At 38.8% G+C, this 22945-nt stretch overlaps 1 protein-coding gene across 6 annotated transcripts in view; it reads right to left on the minus strand.

The window, feature by feature from the left end:
* The window catches only part of MAPK10 (mitogen-activated protein kinase 10), a 147290-nt gene that overhangs the window by 59682 nt on the left and 64663 nt on the right, over nt 1-22945 (minus strand). For 4 of the 6 annotated variants that reach the window (XM_066547998.1, XM_066548000.1, XM_066547997.1 and 1 more), the window contains 2 exons: nt 20451-20522; nt 10758-10927 (listed from right to left, as the gene is read on the minus strand). In XM_066547998.1, coding sequence (XP_066404095.1) covers nt 10758-10927; nt 20451-20522 — 242 coding nt within the window. Of the gene's footprint in view, nt 1-10757; nt 10928-20423; nt 20523-22945 lie in introns of those variants that run through there. The other 2 variants (XM_066548001.1, XM_066548002.1) reach the window with 2 other exon arrangements.

Here is a 22945-nt window from a genome sequence, read left to right on the forward strand (position 1 = left end):
GGTGAAGCTGTGCTGGGTGTCCTGAATCACCTCCATGTCCTCCATCTGCCTTAGCACAGCTTCCAGGAGGAGCTGTTCCATGACAGTCCCAGGCACAGAGGTGAGGCTGACAGGCTGGTAGCTCCCAGGGTCCTCCTTTCTATCATTTTTAAAGATGGGTACAAAGTTTCCTTTTTTCCTGCCATCTGGGACTTCACCTGACTGCCAGGGATTTTCAAATATTATGGAGAGTGTCTTGGCAACCACATCAGCCAATTCCCTCAGCACTCTGGGGTGCCTCCCATCAGGTCCCACAGACACATGTACATTCAGGTTCCTTGGTGGCCATGAACCTGATCTTTATTTACAGTGGGAGGGACTTTGCTCCCCCAGTCCCTATCCTGCTGTCCCTCCACTGCAGAGGTGTGGGAAGAGAGGTTGCCCCTGAAGACTGAGGGAAAAAATTGAGTATCTCAGTCATCTTCTCTCTGGTAGGGGTGTCTATTACCTGGCTCAATAGCCTACATACTTACATGCAAACACAAAGTCCAAGCTCACATATCATCCAGTCCCTTTACTCATAACAGTCCAATTTTGAATCTGTATTGCTCATTCTTTGTCAACTACTTCAGTCATTGCCTAAAATGCCAAAGCCAAGCAGCCTTTTGCAGCAAAGATAAAAGTGGAAGCAGAATTCATTCATAATTCTAAGGACAGCTGGATCTGAAAAGTTCTCTGTGAAATCTATCTCACAATTTAGTCATGCTGGGAGAGCTCTTATCTGCCAAAATTTCAGATGAGAGGGTCTGAAGAAAGGTGTCTGAGCCATCATATATAAGACAATGGAAAAGAAGCTGCAGGGATAAAAAAGAATGGAACACTTATTTTTAATAAACATATTTACAATAAAAGTTCGTTATCTTGCTAATTATGTGAGTTGGTGATGCCCTAACAAGAATCTTTTTGCAACCCACCAGTTACCAGTTGTGCATATTGATGCAAGATAAAACCCTTCATAGTCATTTTCTCTCACAAAGACAGTGGGGATACAGGGATACAGTGGGAAAGGCAATGTGGAAAAAGCTCTAAAGTTCACACATTGCCTGGCACACCACTCAACGGGCTGTGGTTCAGTTTGCCAGGAGATTAAAATATTCATGAGGACGCAGAGTATGGAGCATGTTTACACACTTCTCATCTGCATGTGCTCTGCTAATTCTTCACACTTGGCTCGGAGAGCCGCTCGGCTGTTTAATACTTTTCTGAACAGCGCTGTAAAATCAGTACTTTGTACTTTCTGGTCTTTAATGTCTCTTGTCACTAACTCACTACACAGTCTGCTAGCTGCCAGGAGCTTTTGTTAGCTGCCAGCCTAGGAAATTCAACCTGGGCAGCAAAAGGAGCCAAGTTTCTTTTCCATCCTGCTTTGAAAGGGCTCTAGACCAATATGCTTTCTTTACACGTGAAGCATGTAAGAGATGACAACCTCATGGTTTCCAGAGTATCCTACACTACTCACTCTTGGCATGCTCAAGGATTTACCAAAGCCAGAGCAAAGTAAAAAACTGAAAAATGGACCAGAGCTGGGGGTGCCTATCAATATTCAGTGGCAGGAAACACATGGGCAAAAGAAGCTTAAACATGATTTGCAGGTAAACCATATTAAGTAGATGTTTACCCCACATCTGGAAAATGGGTATAAGACACTGAATTTGGCAAAGAGATCTGACATTTGCTGCTCTGAACTCAGCAGGGAATGTAAACTTTGGACAGTTTTCAAGATTGTTAAGCAGCACAGCCAGAAAAAAGTCCAGTTTTCTTGTTTAACAGCAATTTAAAAGACATGGGGAATAATGGCGCTGAGGCAGAGTCTGTGCACCTGGCAGAAGCTGAGTACCTACCACATTCAAAATATCAGCCATGTTATAAACCTGCTATTTTTTGGACCTACAAACTGGAATAGAAACCAGCCACTATCTTACTATTATCCCCTCACAACCATAATTTAAAAGACTTGCTTGCTTGCCTGACAAACAGAACAAAAGCTGTCACTTGGGTGAATAAGAAATGCTATTTCATTTTGCTTGCTGCATTTCTCAAATGATTAAAAACCAAAATTCAACAGTGGAATAAAAGTGTACGGCTACCAATCCTTCACCTACAACGTGATAATCATGGGAGAAAAAAGGTAAGAATTTTAACCCTAAAAGGCTACTCAAATTCTAATTCCCCCCCAAACTGACCCTACAATCTCTACAAGGCTCTTCTAAGCAGACAAAACCAGCATATTTTATCTGCTGCATAAGAAGCCAAAGTGTCTTTTTCCAGTGGGAACAAAATGAAAACTATTAGGTGTTGCACAGAGATAAAACCTTACAAAGAGAAGGCCATGTAAAATCATGGCTCAGGCATGCAAATTTGGCTAAGTAGAAAAGGACTATGGGAAAGAGACTCAGCTGAATTAGAGGTAGAAAAACGAGTTATATAAACCTAGCATGTTCACAACGTGGTGTATGGTGCTTGGCTGAATTATGTTGGTTATGCTTTAAAGCTATGTAACTGAGAAAGGCCTGACTGCTTAAAAATGCCTGGTTTTTGCAATAAAGCAGCTCTCCTTTGCACCTGCCTGGGGACTCTGCGTCACTCTGGACCCTCACCGCACAATTAGGTTTTTGAGTTGTCATGTTACACCAGAAATTTCAAGACTTAGATGTGTAGACAGAATTTTAAAACACTGTATTTGAAGCCAGAAAAGAAAAAAAGACAAAAAAACCAACAATCCCCCTCCCCAAAAATGTCCATACAAATAACACTCACAAACAAACAAACCAACTCCTCAATGTCCTATTTTTGACTTGCAAAGGGACTCCTGTATTTGAGTTTTCCTACTTTCTGCTTCCCTTTCAGATAGTTATATCTGTCTCTATTGCAGACCTCTGCCCATTCTGCTGAGTTTTCCCACTCATGTCATGCCAGACATGACTTGCATTGTTCACAAATTTCACCCAGGCTTCACACAGAATATCTTGTTTCATACTGTGTTTCTATCTTCCACAACTTTTTATTTTTTTTGGGCTGACACTGGCTCTTATGATTGTCTAAGGACAGGTCCTGGGACCAAGCAAAATATATAGCTTTCTATAAAGCACCATGAACATCTGTAGACTACATTAATCTTAGAGAGTAAATATCAGCAACACATGCTGACATAGAAAATTTAATTACCTGAGCTACATTTCTTTCCAGACTGGTTCTAGTTTTTCTATGTCTGGTTCCACTGCTTCTTTGTTTTGATGCCTGCCCTTTTATTTAGCTGCTCTGTCCTATTGCCCCACCTCCCTGATTCCATGTGGCCATGGCCATTCTCCTACCACAGGAGAAACCCCTTGGTGCTAAGAGGGAACAGAAGTGATTTGCGCAATTGGTCTCATGTGAAACATATGGTGGTGATCAGTGATGATGATGCAAGGGTGCTCATGTCAGTGGGGATGGGATTTCAGGGGAATGACATGGAAGGATAAGCCTGAAGTCTGTTAAGGAGCAGCTACAATGCACTGACAGGAGTTAATGCCAATCCTGGATTTCCAGGAGAAGCAACGAGAGCCTTGAAAAAAGTCTGTCCAGTAAGTTGCATCATAGTAGTGACCCAGGACAAATGTGAGAAAAGGGAGATCTGTCAGGGACCAAAAGGAAGTTTTTGACAGTGCAGGAGCAGATAGGCACCTGACATCTGTAAAGAGGGTTTGAAAACATCACTGTCTGATAGCAAAAAGGGTAAATTAAATGGAGTTTCTAAGCAACCAACACCAAAAGAGCTTAAGTTTCACAATCATCAGTTTCTTCCCTGCAGACAGAATTTACAAAGAGCTGATACATTTTTTAATGGCTCCAAGGGGATCACAGGTCCAGCCACAGCTATGAACAAACCTGCTCTATGCCTAAGAGTTGTACCAATCCAGCTGGAAACCCTGGCTGCCAGGGCTCTCAAACGAGCCTGACCCTGCCTTTACAGTGCTGAATTTGTGACCAGGTAAAGGGAGCATTGCTGCCAGGGGTCACAAAAACAGATTGCACAGAGATGGCTCCCTCACAAACTTATTTACCTTTTCCTCCCATAAACTTGCAGAGTATAAATATGGAATAGATTTTGCCTGCTTAACTGTTGTAGTCATGGAAACCATACGAGTTCTTTAAGGAGAAAGGAGTCAAAAAAGGACATAGAAATATAGGCAGTGTATTTTAGAGACAGAGGGCATGATTTCCTTGCTATAAAAGAATACTGTGGCACATTTTATTACACACCATTTGTGATTACCACTACATTTTAAATTTTAAATTTCTCTCTACCAGTAAAAGTAAATGAAACAAAAGAAGACAAACATGAATATGTGGTGACTCCCTGCCTATTAGGAATCTCTGCATTCTGATAGAAAAAGGACATGACCAAAAAAACCAAAAAAATTAATTGAGAAATATTTTTTTATATATCCGTTTTTATTTTTGCTTCTTTCACAGTTATAGATAGTTGTAGTACATAGAAGAAGTGCCAAGAATCAAAGCAAACAATGACTCAAACACAATCCATCTGTCCTATTTTTTAGATGTTATCTATAGTTTGTCACATGGCAACAGTTCCGTGTGATCCTAACAGCAGTTCCTTCCATATCCAAGCTCAGTTCTTTGCTGCAAGAGCACTCCAAGACATGGCCTCTTCCTCTCACTCCATCTGCAAGCAAACTGTCTCTGGATATGTGTCAATATGCAAACTCTAATAAATCAGCTTAAGAAACACAAATCTGACCAACTTAAGCACCTCTACTCAATATTCTGGAGGTCAAATACAGAGAGATACTCAGCCTATGCTGTACCCACTGGGAATATTTCAGCACCTTAATATTCACATGCTGGTGATCCAGATTCCAAACACAACTGGGACATTTGCTGTCTCTCTCAAGAACCAAGGCATAGATACATCAGAACCACAAAGCAGAATGTGCTGTTTCACATGTACACCAGATAATGGGCGACCAAATACACACAGTTTTTGGTGTTTCAGAGCAATGACATGCTAGAAAATCCAAAGAATACCACAGTGTAACTGCAAGCTGGGGGCTGGGGAAAAGTCCTGTTGAAGCTTGCTGTGAGTTTAACTTCTGGTATTGCAACAAGAATTTCCCAAAATGTAAAAAAAAAAAAAAAAAAAAAAAAAAAAGGAGGAAAAAAATTTAAACCACCATGTGCTGTCATGTGTATAGGATGATATTATGATATTAGCACGGGGAAACATGGCAGAGTTTGTTCACACTGGAATGCTTATTTCACTATCAGTACAGCAACAGTTTCCAGAGCAAAGTGACAGCTATTTCCTACATTCCTCTCACAGAACACACTTGTAAAACTCTCTAAAAGTTGTTTTCAAAAAGCTCCTCAGGAGCAGGATGTCAAAGCACATCAGCAAAGCACACAACAGCATGAGGAAGAGAAAACTGGCTGAACTAATGGACACAATTTTAAGAATCTACAACCGAATGGGATCAATCTGCAGTGCCAGCCAAAAGAATGTTAGGCACAAAAAGCCTGCAAGATGTAACTGGAACTGGAATGAAAGTAACCAAACTCATGACATATGCTCAGTTCTGCTTCATGTGGGACTCTGGGGCTGACAAAATTAATGCTGCCACTTCTCTTCAGGGCCACTGAAATTCTAGGCATATCCAAATACATTGTTCACCCCCTTTTGCCTCTGAATGACATGTATTCTTTGTTCTCCTCTTCTGAGGAAAATTAGTGATTGATCCCACAGATAACATCTCTGAACTTCAAGGGAACTATACCAGTTTATAGATGCACAAATGTTGATCTCTATCAGGAAATACAGTATTTCAATTCGGTGACACAAAGAAATCAAACCAGTATTGCTGGGATAGTAGGACCATGATGGAGAAAAATATTCAAGTCCCAAAACTTGAATACACCAGCACCCAGCTAAACAATACAAATAAAATTGTGTGCTAGCTGTAAGACAGTAATCTGACCACTATTCTTTGTGGTTTTCCGACTGCACTACAGCAAAAGCATGAGCTTGGAATTGGTCATGGTCAGAAGCATCAACTGCTCTTTTCTATGGCTTTTACCATTATTCCCATTGCAATATCCCATGAGATCCTTATAGCCAGCCCAGGAGTCAATGGTGCTACACAAAACCAAAACTGAAGGACAATGATTGTACAAAAGACCTCAAGTGTTTCTGCACCTCGTAGTGGACAATACCTGTCACATTTCCCCTACAGCCTTCAAACACTCTGGGGAGTGGTTGAGTCACCACCCCTGCAGGTACTGAAAATGATGTGCAGATGTGGCACCTGGGGACATGGTTTAGAGATGGACAGTGCTGGGGGAATGGTTGGACTCAGTGATCTTCAGGGTCTTTTCCAACCTAAATGATTCTGTGGTGCTGCGATTACTTTAGGGAAAGAATGAGCAGATTTATAGGCTACAACAAGCACCACTGGCTGATCTGAAAGAACCCTGTACTCCATAAGATTCAACCACCAAATTACAAGTAAATCAGCAGAGGAGAACCTATGGTAATATTAGGCAACATAGCAAGCTATTCAGTGTCTTGCTGGCTCTACCTATGACAGGTAAAAGGTAAAACACTAAAAGATGGTTATCTCCTTTAGGTTCAGGCTCAAAAGTATTATCAAACCCCCTAATTCAAAGAAAGATATCTGCTGCACATTTCCCAATTTACTACTTCAGGAATATATTTACAGTCTTTATATCTGCAGATGAGGTGTCTTTCTAAATTTATAATGCATTCACTGAAAAGCTCTCATAAAAGCGTAATTCCTGCTCCCATATCCTCCACTCCAACATTAATCACACAGAAACTTCCTGCATCAACAAGACAGTATAAAGCCCTACCCAGCCAACCTCTCCAGTCCAGCTGACACATCATTAGACCACATCTCAACACCATGCAGCATGAAAGCTTGTGCTTGCTTTTCAGAAAAGACCAAGATAAAAGATTTCAGCTGAAAGGCATAATCAGACTCATTTATTTGATGTTCACTCAGACAACTTAGTTTTCAGAGCTGTAGCTTTCTCCTGATAATACACAGAGGCATAGCCACCACATGGTCATAAACCAGGCCAAATGTCTTCTATAAGATACTGCTAAGATTTTAATTACTTGTGACCTCAAGCCTGTAAGTGATGTCTTCCCTATCTGCCTCAGAAACCTGGACTTCACCCTTGCTTCAATCGTAAATTCAAAAGCTGTCAGAGGCCCTTCAAATTGCTTTTGAAATATTTCTGTACAACACCATTTTTCTAGACATCACAGACAGTATCAAAAATATCACAGGCAACATAAAAATGATGGCTTGCAAACCACAGCAGACAACCTACAGATCAATTACCTTCCTTCCAGGCAAAAAGCACTCATCTAAAACATAAAGAAACACCCACTCCAAGATCAGCATATTTCTGTTGATTTTATGGAACATGAGAATTCCTCCCTATCCACCATCATCCACCATGCGCAAACCCAAGCTGAAAGTGACCTGCCTCTCTTTCTCAGCCCCTTGCAAAATGTGTAGGTGTCAACTCCCTTCTAACATTGCAGAGGGGTATCAGCTACTTCTTCTCTCAGCAGTTTAATGGCACATGTCTAATTAAACTCAGAAAACTGTTTCCTGTTTCTGTGACAGACTCAAAGATTAACTAGTGTGGTCACAGGCCTGTGCAGTTTTTACAACTACAGTTTGGTCAAATAAACTCCAAGCTGTGTTTCAGCCATGCCCCATCGTCGTCATGCCTGTAATATAATAATAATATCATTATCATGATAATGATATGCAAACACACCCTTTATAGGCTTTCTCACAGATGTCAGTGTGATGTACAGTGGGGAAACAGCCTACACTTTCATAAAGAGTAGTGTTTGCAGGATAAAGAAGAGATTCCCTGCTCAAGAGATTCCAAGCAGCTTATTTTCTTTCCTTCTTTTGGCTGCTAAAATAATTTTGTGAACATAATTAACACAAAACCCATTAAAAGAGACCAAAGATTAATTTCCAAAGATCCTACATATACTATGTCTGTATAAATACCATTTCCTCACTGGATTTATAATTATTACACATGGGCACAATTATAACAATCACACCATATGGTTTTGTCTTTTTCACATAATTCACGAAATTATCATCTCATGAAAATTTAATATCTTAATGCTTCCATATGAAGAAAATATTTTTTTTCTTTGATGTAATTTTCAGCACTGTCCAGTGAAATCAAGTCCCTCCTTTTTTCATAACCACATTTCCTGCTTCCTGTGCCTGCTTCTGTTCCACTACATAAATTGTTTTCCACTGACATTTTCCTGCTTATCCTGAAACCTGTTCATAGAACCATGTGGGAAAGGTTTCAGTATTCTGTGGCTTTGCCTAGGAACCCTGCAACACCTTCCAGAGCCTGAAAAACATCAGGCCTCTCCTCCTGAAAGGAGTTAGCATTCAGCAGCCATGCTCCATCACTCCAAAAAACCAGTGTCACTATGCACCAAAGCGGTCTCCAGTAGCTGGGCAGCCAACTATTCCACTCAATAAGAGGTATGTCCTTTCCTATAGTTATCCTGAAGGAAAATCCAGAAAGCGTCCATGGTCTGAGAAGACTGAGCCTAAACCCCTCTGTGCCTGCCCTTGGCAGAGGGAACAATCAGAAATCACCCATTAGGCTTCTACACTTCTCCTAATTCTGGCAGCAAGGGACAGAACTGAATCCCAGATCTGTGACACTTCTTGAACAAGCCACTGAGTATAAACAGAGCCACTGGATCTGAAAGAAGCTGTGACCTACGTTTTCCCCACTATTTTCACAGAGGCACTCCTTGTGGCCATTCTTCGCAAAGGAACAAGACCAGCAGGGCAGATCACCTCCACCAGAGCATGCTGTGGTGCTTAAATAGGCAGGTTTTCATTATTTTTTTTTACCTTAATCAGCTTATTCTAGATGTAACCCTATTTCCATCAAAATACTTCTAAATAGAGTAAGCTACTACAGTAGAAACTTATTCTAATAAAGTTTACTGTGTAAGCTTATTATTAATATTAGCTAAGGAGAAACTTACACAGCTGTGGATGTTTCTCATCATGTATTGTATTCTCTTAGCTAAACTACAAATATCTCCCATTGTTTTTTTATTAATTAATCACTTCACCATTGATTCTTCACGATTTGCTGATGGAAGGTTTATTGTATTTCTGGTAAATTCTGCCTTACAACAGGCAGTTTACCATGTAACACAAACTAAGAAAAAAAAAAGCTCATTATGTTTCCCATCTATCATGTAATACTTCTATATCTGTATCATTAAAAAGGCCTTTTATGGCCTCTCCATGCTACTCACAATTTCAGGGGATTTGTGTTAACTTTCACTTGAACTTTCTTGTTTTCTGATTTGATTTTCTTTCTTAAGAAATTCTTAAATTTTGCTGTCAACTCTTAGTATGAAAGTAACATTCACAGGATGCTTTTGATTTTATTTAGCTTAATTTCTCTATTTTTTGCTGCTCAAAATTGATCATTACAGCAATTCTGTTGCAGAGAGGTTCAACAAAAACTGATTTTCCTCTGAAACAAATAGAGGATAGAAAGGAGGAAGAAAAAACATCTTTGCTTTATATGAAATTGAAAAAACAGTGCAAAATTAATTTCAGTAGTACTGAACCCAAAATATGCCTCTTTCCCAAGGCTGATTTAAGAGCAACCTTGAGTTGTTTTGTGTTTAAGATAAGGAATATAGTGCACAGTCATTTAGGTCAATCTTTGGACTTGCATGGTCTCAAAGTGTACTAAACACTCTAAGTCATGGACTGAGACATGAGACGTGCTGTCAGTGCTGTTACACTGGCAATTACGGTGCCAATGCCAACAATCCTTGGAAAAAACCATTTGCCACTGGATTAAAGAAACCTCTTTCTTTACCACTCTCTCCACCTGTAAAGCAACACACATTACATCAAATTCTGAAAAAGAACCAGCCAGTGACAGAGGTGACAAATGGACTTAAGACTTCACCTCCGATCAAGTTATAGATAAAAGATTGTTATAGCTACCCAAATGCCTCATAATTAAACAGGTAACAAATTCCTGCACAGAGACATTTAAATACAAGCCACAGAAATTTAAAAGCCATGTCTAAAAATGCAGAGGCAAAAGCCACCCAGGATTCCACAACTTTTGAACGTGATAAATTCAAATTGCATTGTTTAGGAGAGCCACTGAATTTGTCTTCTGTTCATATTATTCACATCACTGCAACATCACTTTTAAGAAATAAAGGAAGTATTAGCAGTTGTCTTGATTTGAAAGGCTTCCACCCTGAACATTTGAGAATGCTATGGGATGTGACAAGTTTCTGTATTGCTCTCAGTGACTTTTACTGTGCAAAGACTAAAATTAGGGGGTTTTCTTGGGATATTATTTGCACTGCCTCTGGAAATAGTGCCTCAGTTGTCAATTATGACAAGATCTCTCTCCTGCTTTCTTGCTAGTTCCATTTTGCTATGTGGAGAAACAAACCCAGTGCTATCACTCTCACCAGCCGGGGAATTTATTAGCAAACCACTGGGTTCCTTCTGCCTCAGGATGTCTGTTGCCTGACTGCTATTTTTGCAATTTTAGACAACAGCTGCGGCTGGCAAACTGTGAGGAGATGCAAAATGCCAATTCTGTTTCCAAGCATCATAAGAGAAAGTGCTGATACTCACCAAACTATTCCCTGAGCCCCAGAGCCAATAGGTTTCAAGTTCTGGTAGCGTTTGAGGACTGTGAAAGTCGAATCACCTACTTCCACGCTGTAGAACTGGTTGTCAACTTTGCTTTTGCTCATGTTGTAATGTTTGGCAATATATGACACATCCACTTGTTTCCCAAATCCCTGTCGTACAGAAGAAGGGAAGGGGAGAGGGGTTGGTAAAAACAGAGAAACCAAGGCTGGTAAAGCATTAGAATACTGATAAAGCACTGTCAGCCTAATTTTTCAATATAAATTATTGTAATTTTCGGCTCATTTTCATAAAGACTTTATAAAATCTTCTTTCATGCAGGAAGTCACCAAAAAAAGGCACTGATTAAAGAAAACCAGTGAATTCTACAGCTGATGTTTGTGACATAGCCACTGCCAACTATGGTCTCTGCCTGCCATCACTCCTGCCTCATGACTACTGGATTATGCGCTCGTGCTGATTCTGCCCTTGTGTGTTTTATAATTAATTTAAAATAAGATGACTTTCATCAGTGTGGAAGTGGGACAGGAGACACAGGAATCAGGCCCTTCATTATGGATCAGACAGAGCAAGAAAATGTATTCCCATGAGTGCTAAAACTTTCCCTGAGCATGTGATAATGACCTTGAGAACCTTTCAACAGGGGTTGCAAAAGTAACAGAGCAGTTAATGAGACAAGCTGTGACCCAACATGGCTCAATATCATGGAGATTCATTCAGAAGCTCCAGAGGTCTTCAAGAGTTCTGGGTTTCTAAGGATAGGAGGGAGAGTTGCTCTCATGACCCAACAAATGCAGTAAAAACCAATTTTTATGACACAAAACCAAGCACTGTAGCTAGCACTGCACAGCAGTGCTCCTCCCCAAAACTATAAAATTAAAAACTAATAATTTTTACAAGACTTAAAAAACCCTCCCTCAAATTTGTAAAATTACCATGCAGCAAGTTACATTATAACCCCTTTATGACTACTGCTGAGCTCAGTTCCCCATGTACTACAGAGCAAATTTATAGTAATTTGAGATAAAAATCAGAATTAAGTGCTTGTAATTAAGGATTCTATAGTACATGATTCTGAGCACAGGATACAAAAGCTCAACATATTACAACAGAGCTGCCCTAAAAGAGTTGAGAGTTAAGTTATGGAAGTAAAGGCATGCCCAAATACCTTCCATAAAGCAAACCCAAAAAACAGCTATGCCTCTGTCTATGCCTTTTTTTTCAGTGCTCCCAAACACAGATTATAAATTTTCTTATTTGCTCTATTATAAATTTCTTTCCCCAAAAAAAATCTGAATGATCAAATGCATTATGTGCTTATGGACTACTATGTTGAATTTTGATGGAGCTGGGAAAAAAGTAAAGTTAACTTTGATTACATTACTCATTCAATTAAAGAGGACATCTTTCCAGTGTTCCAAAAATCTGGCCATTAATAACAGATTACTAACCTTGCAAAGAACTTGGATTTTAAGGTTTGCCTTTGAAAAATTATTATTCTTTTTCTGTCCATTATCTGACTGGAAGACCCTTTGGCACTGGACAGCATCATCCTAAAGACTTCATTTAGAGACTTTGAAACATTTATTAAAATGTTTTAAAGTCTCTAAACGAGGTGTTTAGGATAATGCTGTCCAGTGCCAAAGGGCCTTCATTCAAACACAAAGTCTCATTTCAGAAAACCAAGTGGTAACTTTACATTAACTCGTTCATCAAACACTGTGAGGGGGAGAGCAGGAGAGGCCTTGCCCTAACACAAAAAGTGAGAGATTTATGGACACTGACACAGCGCTAAATTGAAGCTTCCAGAGAGTGAAATGATTCCAAAAGTGGTTTGAATTTTTCTCATTGGAAGACAGGCTGCATCTGATTCACTCTGTGTAGCCTTAGTCTTAAAATGTCTTCCATTCTGTGAAGAGAGATGCATAAATTTGGCTATTCAGCTCAGGTATTCATACCAGACCTGAAATTGGGAGTTTTTTTGGGTTTTTTAATAACATGCTCCTGATTGACAGGAATTTCACAACTCCCTCCGGCTAGACAAGCACATTTGGAGCGTGTTTTTCCTGATGTCATTATCAGAACAATGCAGGACATATTCAGCATTAACACCCATTACTCTGAAACCAATGTTTATATATAAAGTGTCAGCATAAAAATTGCATTCCTGAGTGAGCCTGACTCATATCCAGCTCCTCTGGAAGTACAGACAGAGTGAATTTTTTAAACAAATTGGATGACTGTGTTAAGGCTTGGATGAGCCAGGCCTGCCACAACTTGTTTGTGTCCTCACTCCCAAGCTACCTGACAGCTCCTTGTGTGGCATGGAGCTATATGGGAGCACATATTTTATCACTCTATGTCTAGAATAAAAATTACTTGCTCTTAAGTTAGCCTGACCGTGTGAACTACTAGCCTCAGGAAACTCAAGCTCTGTACAGTGGGGTTTCTGAACTGCTGCTGTTCCAGCAGCTGGTTCTTTTAAATCCAGAAATGTCTTAAAAATCAATTAAAACAGCTGAGAAGAACCACTCTGTAGTACCTCAGTTACATGGGTAATTAACATATCCAATTGCTTCAGTCAACAGCAATTAAAGTTGTGGACCCAGAAGACCACAACTGATAAGAAAACGTAAATGTCCTGATCATGACCTGAATCTGCTCCTAACTGTGTGACAGAGGGAAAGGTAAAGACTGTTTTATTTTTCATGGAGTCATTTTTTCTTTTTAGATTATTATCTTTTTCCCTACTTAAAAATTTGTGCCCCATAATGTCTTTGATAGAAAACAAGCACCAAGCATTACTTGGAAAAAATTCAAGGCAGGCTGATTTAGTTTGAAGTTTACTTCAAGCAGAATGCCTCCTCTGAGTGACAAAAATCTCAGCTTTGTGGACAGGCCAAGGTCTAAGTTTCCTCCTTGCTCTAAACCCACGCTGCTAAAAAACTACAAAAAAAACCCTCTACTCTATATTTTCCAATTTTTACCAAAGCCTAAACAAGCAAAACAAAAGCAAAGTAAGGTTACTAATACCCAATGCATTGCTTACTTTCACAACAACAGATGAATGATATAACTATCCTTGTCATGATGCTGACTTAAACCAAATCCCTAAGTCAATGAATTAATAGCATTATTGAATTAATCACATTTGATCAGATCCCCAAGCCAAGCTGACACATAATCAAGAACTCTCAATGGTTGATTCAACAGCCACTTCCTATTAAATGACAAGGAAATGGCAGTTTTGTTTCACTCCAAAATTAAGATAAAAAATCTTTTCCCTTTACCAAGGAAATTCATACTCTTTACAGAGCATGTCCATGTTAGTTTTAGTTTCAAACCCTGATGAAAAAATTTTTCTTCCAATCTTCAAATTCACATAGCTCATCTTAAAGAAGCTTACACACCACATTTTATTCTTCTCCTGTTACATCCTCAGTGCTCATTTAAACCCCTTCCAGAAGCCTGGGTGTTGTTACAGATATTGATATTCCCCCAGATGCCCCTCTGTACACCACTAAGCTATTTCAGATTCAGGTTTTACTGCACAGTGCTTACAAGTCCTGTACAGACAGCTTAAGTTAAAGATTTGATTATGTGGCATCAGAAAGGAACCCAGGGCTAGGAATTTCCAGTATACACCCTTCTGTAGATGCACCTAACCATAAACTCCTTTCAAATGTGATTGATGCTAACATCATAAGAAATCAGGAATTAGCACTTCATTAAGAAATAGATGGGGGAAGGAAGTTTATAGATACACATTGCAATCAGGATACCACAGTAAAAATGTATAGCTCTCATATAGTAAAGTGAATTCCAGTGAGTTAATATATTTTCAGGTGAACTTCAAATGAACTTGGGCAAGCTACAATACTGAGGCCCCAGAACAACAGTAAACATTGAAGCTGTGAAACTTTGAACAAAACACATCTATGTTTCTCAGACCTCTGTGTAAGATGAAAGATTATTCCTCAGAGACAAACTATGCATGGAAATGCCATTTGTTCTCAGTTTCCATAAACATTTGGACAATGAAATTACATTACTTCAATACTGAGAGGAACTCAGATTTCATTTTATACGTACAAGAATACATGAACCATTACTTTCTCCTTTCAGTACCTAATTGAAAACTTCTAGTGCACACACACACACATTCCCCAATGCCATTCTCTTTCCTCCATACTGAGAAATTTAAGAGTAAGAGAAGTGAAAGTTTCTCAGCCCTGAAAACCTAACTATCCTTGTTAGCTCACTTGAGCACGTAGCCATATTTGCAATGATGTTTGCTTAGTAACCTGACAAGTGAGAAAGAGAAAAGAAAATAAACTGTCAAGACTCAAGCATCTGAGATGAAGGAAAAAGATACTCTCACCACTGCTAATTGCTTAGAGAGCATGTATTTTGCTTTCAAAGGACAAGTATTTAAAAATTCAGTGAAACTCAAATAACTTACTGCCTCACACAAAGCTACAAACTGTATTCTTTTCCTTTCTTTCAGAGTGCAGACAGCAAGAGAGTTAAAAAGCCCAACAGAAATAAAATTATGTTATTTTCTATATTGTAAGTTGAATTGCTTCTTGATATCCCATTTTATTTGTCCATTTCTATCCTACAAAATAACTATACTTATCATATTTTACTGACAGACCTTTGTTTCTGAACACCATTCCCTCTATTATTGATGAGCCTAAAATATGGCAATGTCTTGGAGCTCAGCATCTCATACATTTCAGCTTTTATAAATACAAACCATGCTAGCAGCAATTTAAAGCAAATTGCTCTCCCTTGCATCTCCAGGACAGTGAGCACCATCACAGATTCTGCTGGCAGCATCAGCAGAGGGGAAACTTTACCTCAGTGTTTGTATCCTTCCCTGTCTGCCCACAGAAATCCTGGCAGGAGCACCTGCCAGGATGCAAGGCTACTGAAATCAATTAAAGCCCTCCAGGTGTGTGTAAATGCAGGTGGGTGAAAGAATCAGATGGAAGGCTGAGAGGCTGACTCCCAGCTGGCACAGAGCCCAGAGATTGGCAGGATGAAGCAGAGAGGATGCTCTGAGCCAGACACCATGATGGCTCCCCAGCAGCCCCCACACCTGCACCCAGCCTCAGACAAAGAATCTGGTATGGACCACAGCACATTCCAGAGGTGGATGCCTTTGGATCCGTCAGAAAATAAAAGGATGTCTTAAAGCTACAATTTAACCTTGAAAATCAAATGCTGAGGTTGTGCAGACCAACATTCATGAGTCTGGTAAAACCATCAGGCTTCTGGCCAGCTCTGCAAACGTGCACAGAGGCAAGCCCTGTTCACCTGGGTGCATCTGCTCAGCCAGCAGCACTATGAATTTAATGGCTGTCCTCCAACTTGCACAGCTCTAATTCTCACAGCAGTCTCAAGTGCCAGAATTCTGGCATGAACGTGAATTTGCTGAGCCCTCTGCTTCAAATTTCATGGTCACAGGTTTTGCTGTGTAAATTTGAATGGCCACAGAAGCTGTCACTTGGGAAATACAGTGTCTTTGCATAGAAAGATCTACTATATTGTTTTAAATTGTGTATTCTACATATGACACATTTATGTCAGAAACTTTATCTATATTTTTTTCTCTCCATAAAGCCAGACTTCTCACTTCTTCTGGCTCTCCCTGAACTCAAAAGTCCATAAACAATGATCCAATCTCCTACACAGGGTTTCATCTTGCATGTGTATGGTTGGATGTAATATCACAGATTTTGGTCTTACCAGCCACATCATACCCCAGTTCTCCATTCTTCCACCTCATTCTCTTCCTGTGAGGCTTGTATTAGTCACCCAGTCTTCCTGATTGTAGTGTGTTTTGAGTGGGATTTTACAGCTAATTTCTGGCCTTCTTTTAATCTCTCTCTAGCTGCCTTGCCCCCAGACAGGGGGCTTTCTGTACTTAGCCTTTCAAGCAGACAATAGGCCCTTGCAAACAACTCAGCCTTGACTCATCAGTGATTGATCTTTTTACATTTGCTTTATTCAATCTATTTCAACACACCGTATTAAAGCATTTCATTAAATGTAGTACAATGTTTCTAAGTTCTGGTTGGGTTTGGTTTGGTTTCTTTTGGTTGGTTTTTATTTTTGGTTGAGGGTTTATCTAATAGTTGTTGCTTTTTATTTATTTGTTTAAACACTCTGTCCTTGTTTAACCTCTTCTAACTGAGATACCAAAAACCTATCAGTTTACCTAGTTCTTACCTAGCTCTGACTGCACACAAAGCAGCAAGTCTGCCTTTTCCTTTTTAATTGTATCTAGTCAAAACATGAGGCAAAGCACTATTTCTTATTCTTCTCTTGTCCTCCACATGTTCACTGAGCTCTTGGTACTTTTAATTCCTTCCTTCCTACAGGCACGAAGTTTTCATAGGTCATTTCTAACTGTGGTATCATGTACTGCTCAGAAGTCACTGTGTCCCAGAGGCGTGGCCCTCATTCCAAGCCAGATTCCTACAAATGAGCAATCTGTGAGTATCTGCACAAGAAAGCACTACTTCAAATGAATCCTCATCCCCCTGATGCCTGAAGAGCTCAATGCTGACATACAGGTGACATCCAGCCCTGGACATCACACCAAAGGAGGTTGGAAGGACTGATCGAGAAACACTGAAAGAAAAGGTTCATTGAGACTGAGGTTTCTTTATGGAGAGGAACTAAATCAGTGATCCAAATCAAAATATAGCCAAAGATACAGGAGAGAAAGTAGATTTCTCAATAGAACTAAATAATTACAGTATATGATGTGAAGACAACAGCTAATGAAAGGATTCTCCCTTTTACAAATAAAGACTCTGTGGACCTAAGTAATCACAGCTTTAGCTAGAAATAGACAGCTCTTAACCCTATGAAGTATCATTTTATTAATAAAAATAGAATATATCAATTATTGATAACTTTTGAATACCAGCTAATCTCCCCTTGGATAGAAGGTACAATCACAGGATACACTACATTTAGAATTGTATTCTAAATAAAGGCATCCCATATACATACAGATTAGGGAACATGTAAATTCTGACAGGCTACACATGTCTTGATATTGATTTAAAAAAAAAGATACTGAAAGACTAAATGGAGAAAAATATGGATGAAGAAGTCAGTATTCTTTTAGAATTATTAGATATTGTTAGTATATTAGTATTAAAATTTAATGTCCTATTCTACTCATGACACACCACTCTGCATTACTTTGTGCCACAATAAAAATCTGTAGGGTCCTACAGATAAAAGCTTCTTGGTGATACCAGCCTTACAGAAGTCTATCGAAATTCTATAGGCCTTCTAGTCGTACTTTTCTATTATGATAGAAAAGCAGATGTTCTCTTCCTCAGCCTTAAAAAAGGTGGCTGTTTCAGAACATGAATTGGCTACCCATGTCCAGTAATTCCAGACCTGGGTGTTTTCACACTGCAAACAGGGTGAAAGGGTGGGAAGGTACATATTTATTCACTTATGGTACTGAGGTTCTTATGCCACAGAGTGTTTCTCAGGAAGGGCCGTTCTTTTTTCCTTAAGCTGGAAATCCTTAAAATTCTATTCTTGCTAAATTAGCATTTCATTGTACAAAACTAGTATGCTCAGTGACATGAGCTCTATGTCAAAAAGAGCCTGTAATTATGAATATGTCACTTTCCTTCAGAGCACATAAAGCTATGCCTTTTAGGTCACAAATACATATTAAAAGAAAAATACACCCCCCAGTACTAAAAATAATCAGGGTTCTCTTCAATATTGGAGCTTTCAGGAAGGCACTTCAGCACAAACACTTTGGAGAAAGTCTGCAGTGAGGCATAAATTTCAAATGGAAGCAGGAATAAGAATGGAATAAACAATGTTACCACCTGGACACTATTCCTAGTCTCTAAATAAAGATCTGGATGCTCGGACCAAGGACAGAGATATAACCCCCATCCCACTCTAAATAATACAAATGAACAGCACCCAAGACAGGTCTTAATGCAAGAAGACACTTAATTTAGAGACTGTTCTTGCACATAGTTACAGCTCTTATTTGGATCAGAGCCTATCTTTATGGAGAGAATAAATTAACACAAAGCTTAAACCAGTTTTTATCCTCAAGAGAATCGATCTGAAGGTCTGAAGACCTTGAAAAGGTGTTTGTGTGGTAAGAGCTGGAAGGATGAAATTCTGTTCCCTACAATGCCAGGATAGTATCTCTTTGGATGTATTTAGTGGATGATGCCATTTTGGGTACCTGCTGCAGCCATCAAACAGGAATTAATCTCACTCAGTGATAAAAATGCATCCAAAATGGTCTAAGTAAAAAGGAGAGGAGAGCTATGCAAAAAACCTCTGTTCTGTACAATGAAAGTATTTTTTAATTAATAACACTTTTCTCATACAATCTGAGAAAAAAAATTGCAATTTCTGCAATTTTTATTTTGGAAGCAAACTCTGTCAAAACATTACAAAAATACTAAATTTGACAAAGTTGCCAGTGGAATAATTTAACCAGTTAAGCACACCCACATGAATAAAATTAAATAGAAAAGTCAGTTAAGCAGATTATCAAACTGAATAGCCAAGACCCATCCCAGAGCTGATGATTCCTAAGTCCAGATTGAACCTTCTCAGCAGAATTAATATTTAGTGTCCCTGAGTTAAAAAACATAAAGCAAACTTTCTAACACCTCTGTCTCATGTTAAAGGCTTTCACACAAGTAATAGCCCTTTTCTTTTTTACAATTGTGCTTTCACTTGGACTCCACATGTAACATAAAAGAAAAAAAATAGTGTTTATCATAAATTCATCTAAGAATTCATTCTAAGAATGCAGCATTGTTCTCCACTTCAAAAAGTGAAGAATGTCCCTAATATCTCTCAAGTTAGTTAGATTACGGATGTCCCATCTCACAAAAAAACCTTATAACTAAGAAGAGACAGAATTTAAGCACAAAACACTGTTCAGAAGTGAGCAGAAAAAGTCGCCTTTCATTCACAAAGGAAAGTTATGCACACAGCTTTGTGACTAAATATGTTAACTAAATTAACCAAGAAAATAAAAAACTGGATAAATCAAAAAGATTTTTTTTTTCATCAGAGATTTCGTTTCAGCGTTGTGGGCTTCCATACATTGTGACCAAACCATTTCAAGGGTGATGTAGAAATACAGAATTGGCTTTAGTGCAGCCTTATGGCTCCAAGACCTCAATAGCACATGGTGTTCAATGGGAGACAAGACAAAGACCACAATTTTAATTACACTTCCTTCACTTCCAGTATAGGTAAACAGAAAATTAGTCACAGCTACAATGTAAAAGGCTCTGTCTCAGAAGAACAGAGACTAAGATAAAATAGTTTTAATTTGCAGTTTTTCTGTTTGAATACTGTACCATTATTTTCCACTAAAAAACCTCAGAATATTAACTGAGAGTTTATCAAAAGAAAATCAAAAATCATTAAGACCAAATTACAAAATAAACTTGAGGGTAAACAGAAAACTTACTCTTTGTGATGCATTTCTCTAATTTTTTTTTTGTATTTATTCTCATTTTTATAACCAGTTACTTGCAGTAAGCTGCTGAAACTCACTTCTATTTTTCTCTTATTATAGCATGTATTGCAAAAATGAAGTACAAGTATATACTGTACCTTGTTTTACCTGTAAGGAACACACACCTGACAAAAGGCAATCTTCACATCCAGAGTAGGTTCACCAAAATAATACAAGAAATGGCGGCTCATAAATACCTGCAATTAAAGAAAAGTAGACATAGAATTTTTGTCTGGCTGCTGATGTCCAAGTATAATGCAGCTCTAGCTTCATTTGGATTATAAAACCAACCTGATTTGTTACCCAGCTTGTCAAAACCAGAAATGTTGTAACACTGAACTGTAAAAAAGCTTTAAATTCTGTCCAATGCCTGTGAAGGTTATGGCCCCAAATATGACTTGGTTACATCTGGAAAATTTTACAGTAATTGGTGCCATTAATTCAAAGTTTATCATGTCACTTGCATATTCCTATACTAAAAATAAAACCAACAAAATCAGGTCAATAATGTTCTAAACAATGTGGGAATAGGAGACACTTATTGTTATGGGAAGGGAGAAAAAAAGTCCTAAGTTGACAAGTATTAGGAAAGTCATAGAAGTGGAAAGAGTAGCTACATCACTGTGTAAATTCATCCACTTTGTCAGCATCCCATGTAGTTCTTGTTCTGGTCTTAACATTCTACCACTAGAAAAGCTACAGCAGAGGGCAGTAAGATGGGTCCAAAGCACAAAGAACTTTTTTTTTAGCCTAGAAAAGAACTGTCTGAGCAGAAATATGCTGGAGATACATAAAATGAGTGGCATACTGAAAAATGAAATGGAAAACACCCTTCCTTTTTTTTTTCAGATTAAAAATAAAAAAGGCACCAAGCTATGTTATCACAGTTAGAATTAACAATAGGAAATAATTCTTCATGTACTGTTTCATCACAGTGAATCTCATGTTGCTGTGGAAACCAGAAGTCAACATAAGCACTAATATGATTAGGCAAATTCACATAAGAAGAAATCGCTGAAGGCTATTAACCTCAAAAATATCACCCCTGACTCAAGACACCCCTGAGTCACAGTCTGCCACTCCATGCTCAGCTATTTCTGGATTTCCCAGTCATCTGATCCTGGCCCAGGGAGCCATAGGCTGGACTAGACAGCCTCCCTGTGCACCCCATTACAGCTGTTTTTGTTTTAATTTAGTTCTACAGCACCACATCCAGCTCTGCCGAGCCAGTCCTGTCCCAGCTGCACTCTAGCATGGCACATCAATGGCAAACACCTCCAGCAATGGCGTCAGGCTGGGATAGGCAGCTATGTCACAAGACTTTGGAGCACATAGATTCTTCTGCATGACTCCAAAAAACCACAAAACACCCAGCCAAACACACAAAACAACAACAAAAACCTTTAACAGTACAATGAAAAAACTAGCAACTTTCAGCTAAAATTAGATACATTATATAGAACTTAATGGTTTTTGGTTAAATATAAGCTCATTGTAAAGACTTAAAAATGAAAACAAAACAACCATCAGTTCATAAAGACAAAGCTATGATTCTGAAGCACTATTTAGCTACTTATGGCACTTGTCTTCAGTAGGAACAACTAATTAACTTCAAGTGTAAATGGCACTAAATAAGACAAGACTTAATTTGGAGTAATTTCAACTCACACCAACTGATCAGGAGTAAAGAAACTACAAGAAAGTATTCACCAATACTTGCCAACTTCAATGCACCATGTGCTCCCACATGTGTTTAATTTTTAATGAATGAATATATGAATAATCCTGTTATGAAAGCAAGTTTATGACCTTTTCTGCATCACATTACAGGGTCTGAGATTGCTGTCTCACTGCCCACTGAGTCATTACCAGAGTCTCATATTCCACAGAGGCTTTATAATAGTTTATATTAAAACAAAAAAGAAGAAAGGAAGCTTTTTTTCAAAAAGAAGGAAAAGGAAAAGGAGAAAGAAAAAAGCTTTTAACATTAGTCATATTGCCAATGATTTCTGGAAAGCCAGCAGGTAATTACACTCATGCTGCAGATACCCTCCCTGGCTGTATGCATTACATTGCTATAATAATCAATGACTGAAATGTCAATAGCTATGACACACCATGCTCAAGACAGAGCTTAATGGTGGAGAGTTAAAAAGGAAGGGAAGAAAATTGGGGGAATTTGGTTTCTCCCTGAATTTGCTGTGAGGGTCTATTGAGAAGATATACTTGATATTATGCATGCATTACTGGTCATACCCTGCTCCTCAGCTGTCCACAGGAATTACTGTGACTGTTAATAGTCACCCTGGGCAGAACAAGAGACTGGTGAGTTTTAGGAACTGGAATACATTTTACAATTTATGATGTTGTCCTTGTGGTCAGTTAATGCTTATAAAATAATAGAAGTATGGTATGTTTTAATGGCCTAGATCAATACTCATATTCCTCTGTACATGAGATATATCAAAGGAATCACTACAGAGCTGAGTTCCTCCAGCTGTGCAATGGGAATGAATGCCACCTTTCCATGGCACAGAAAGGTGTACCCAGGACAAAACAGACTTGAGTTCATGTTCTAAAATGTTTATTGAATTCATACAAGGTTCCCTTCAGTGCCCTG

This window comes from Molothrus aeneus, chromosome 4 (assembly GCF_037042795.1).
Source record: "Molothrus aeneus isolate 106 chromosome 4, BPBGC_Maene_1.0, whole genome shotgun sequence".
NCBI classification, from domain to species: domain Eukaryota; kingdom Metazoa; phylum Chordata; class Aves; order Passeriformes; family Icteridae; genus Molothrus; species Molothrus aeneus.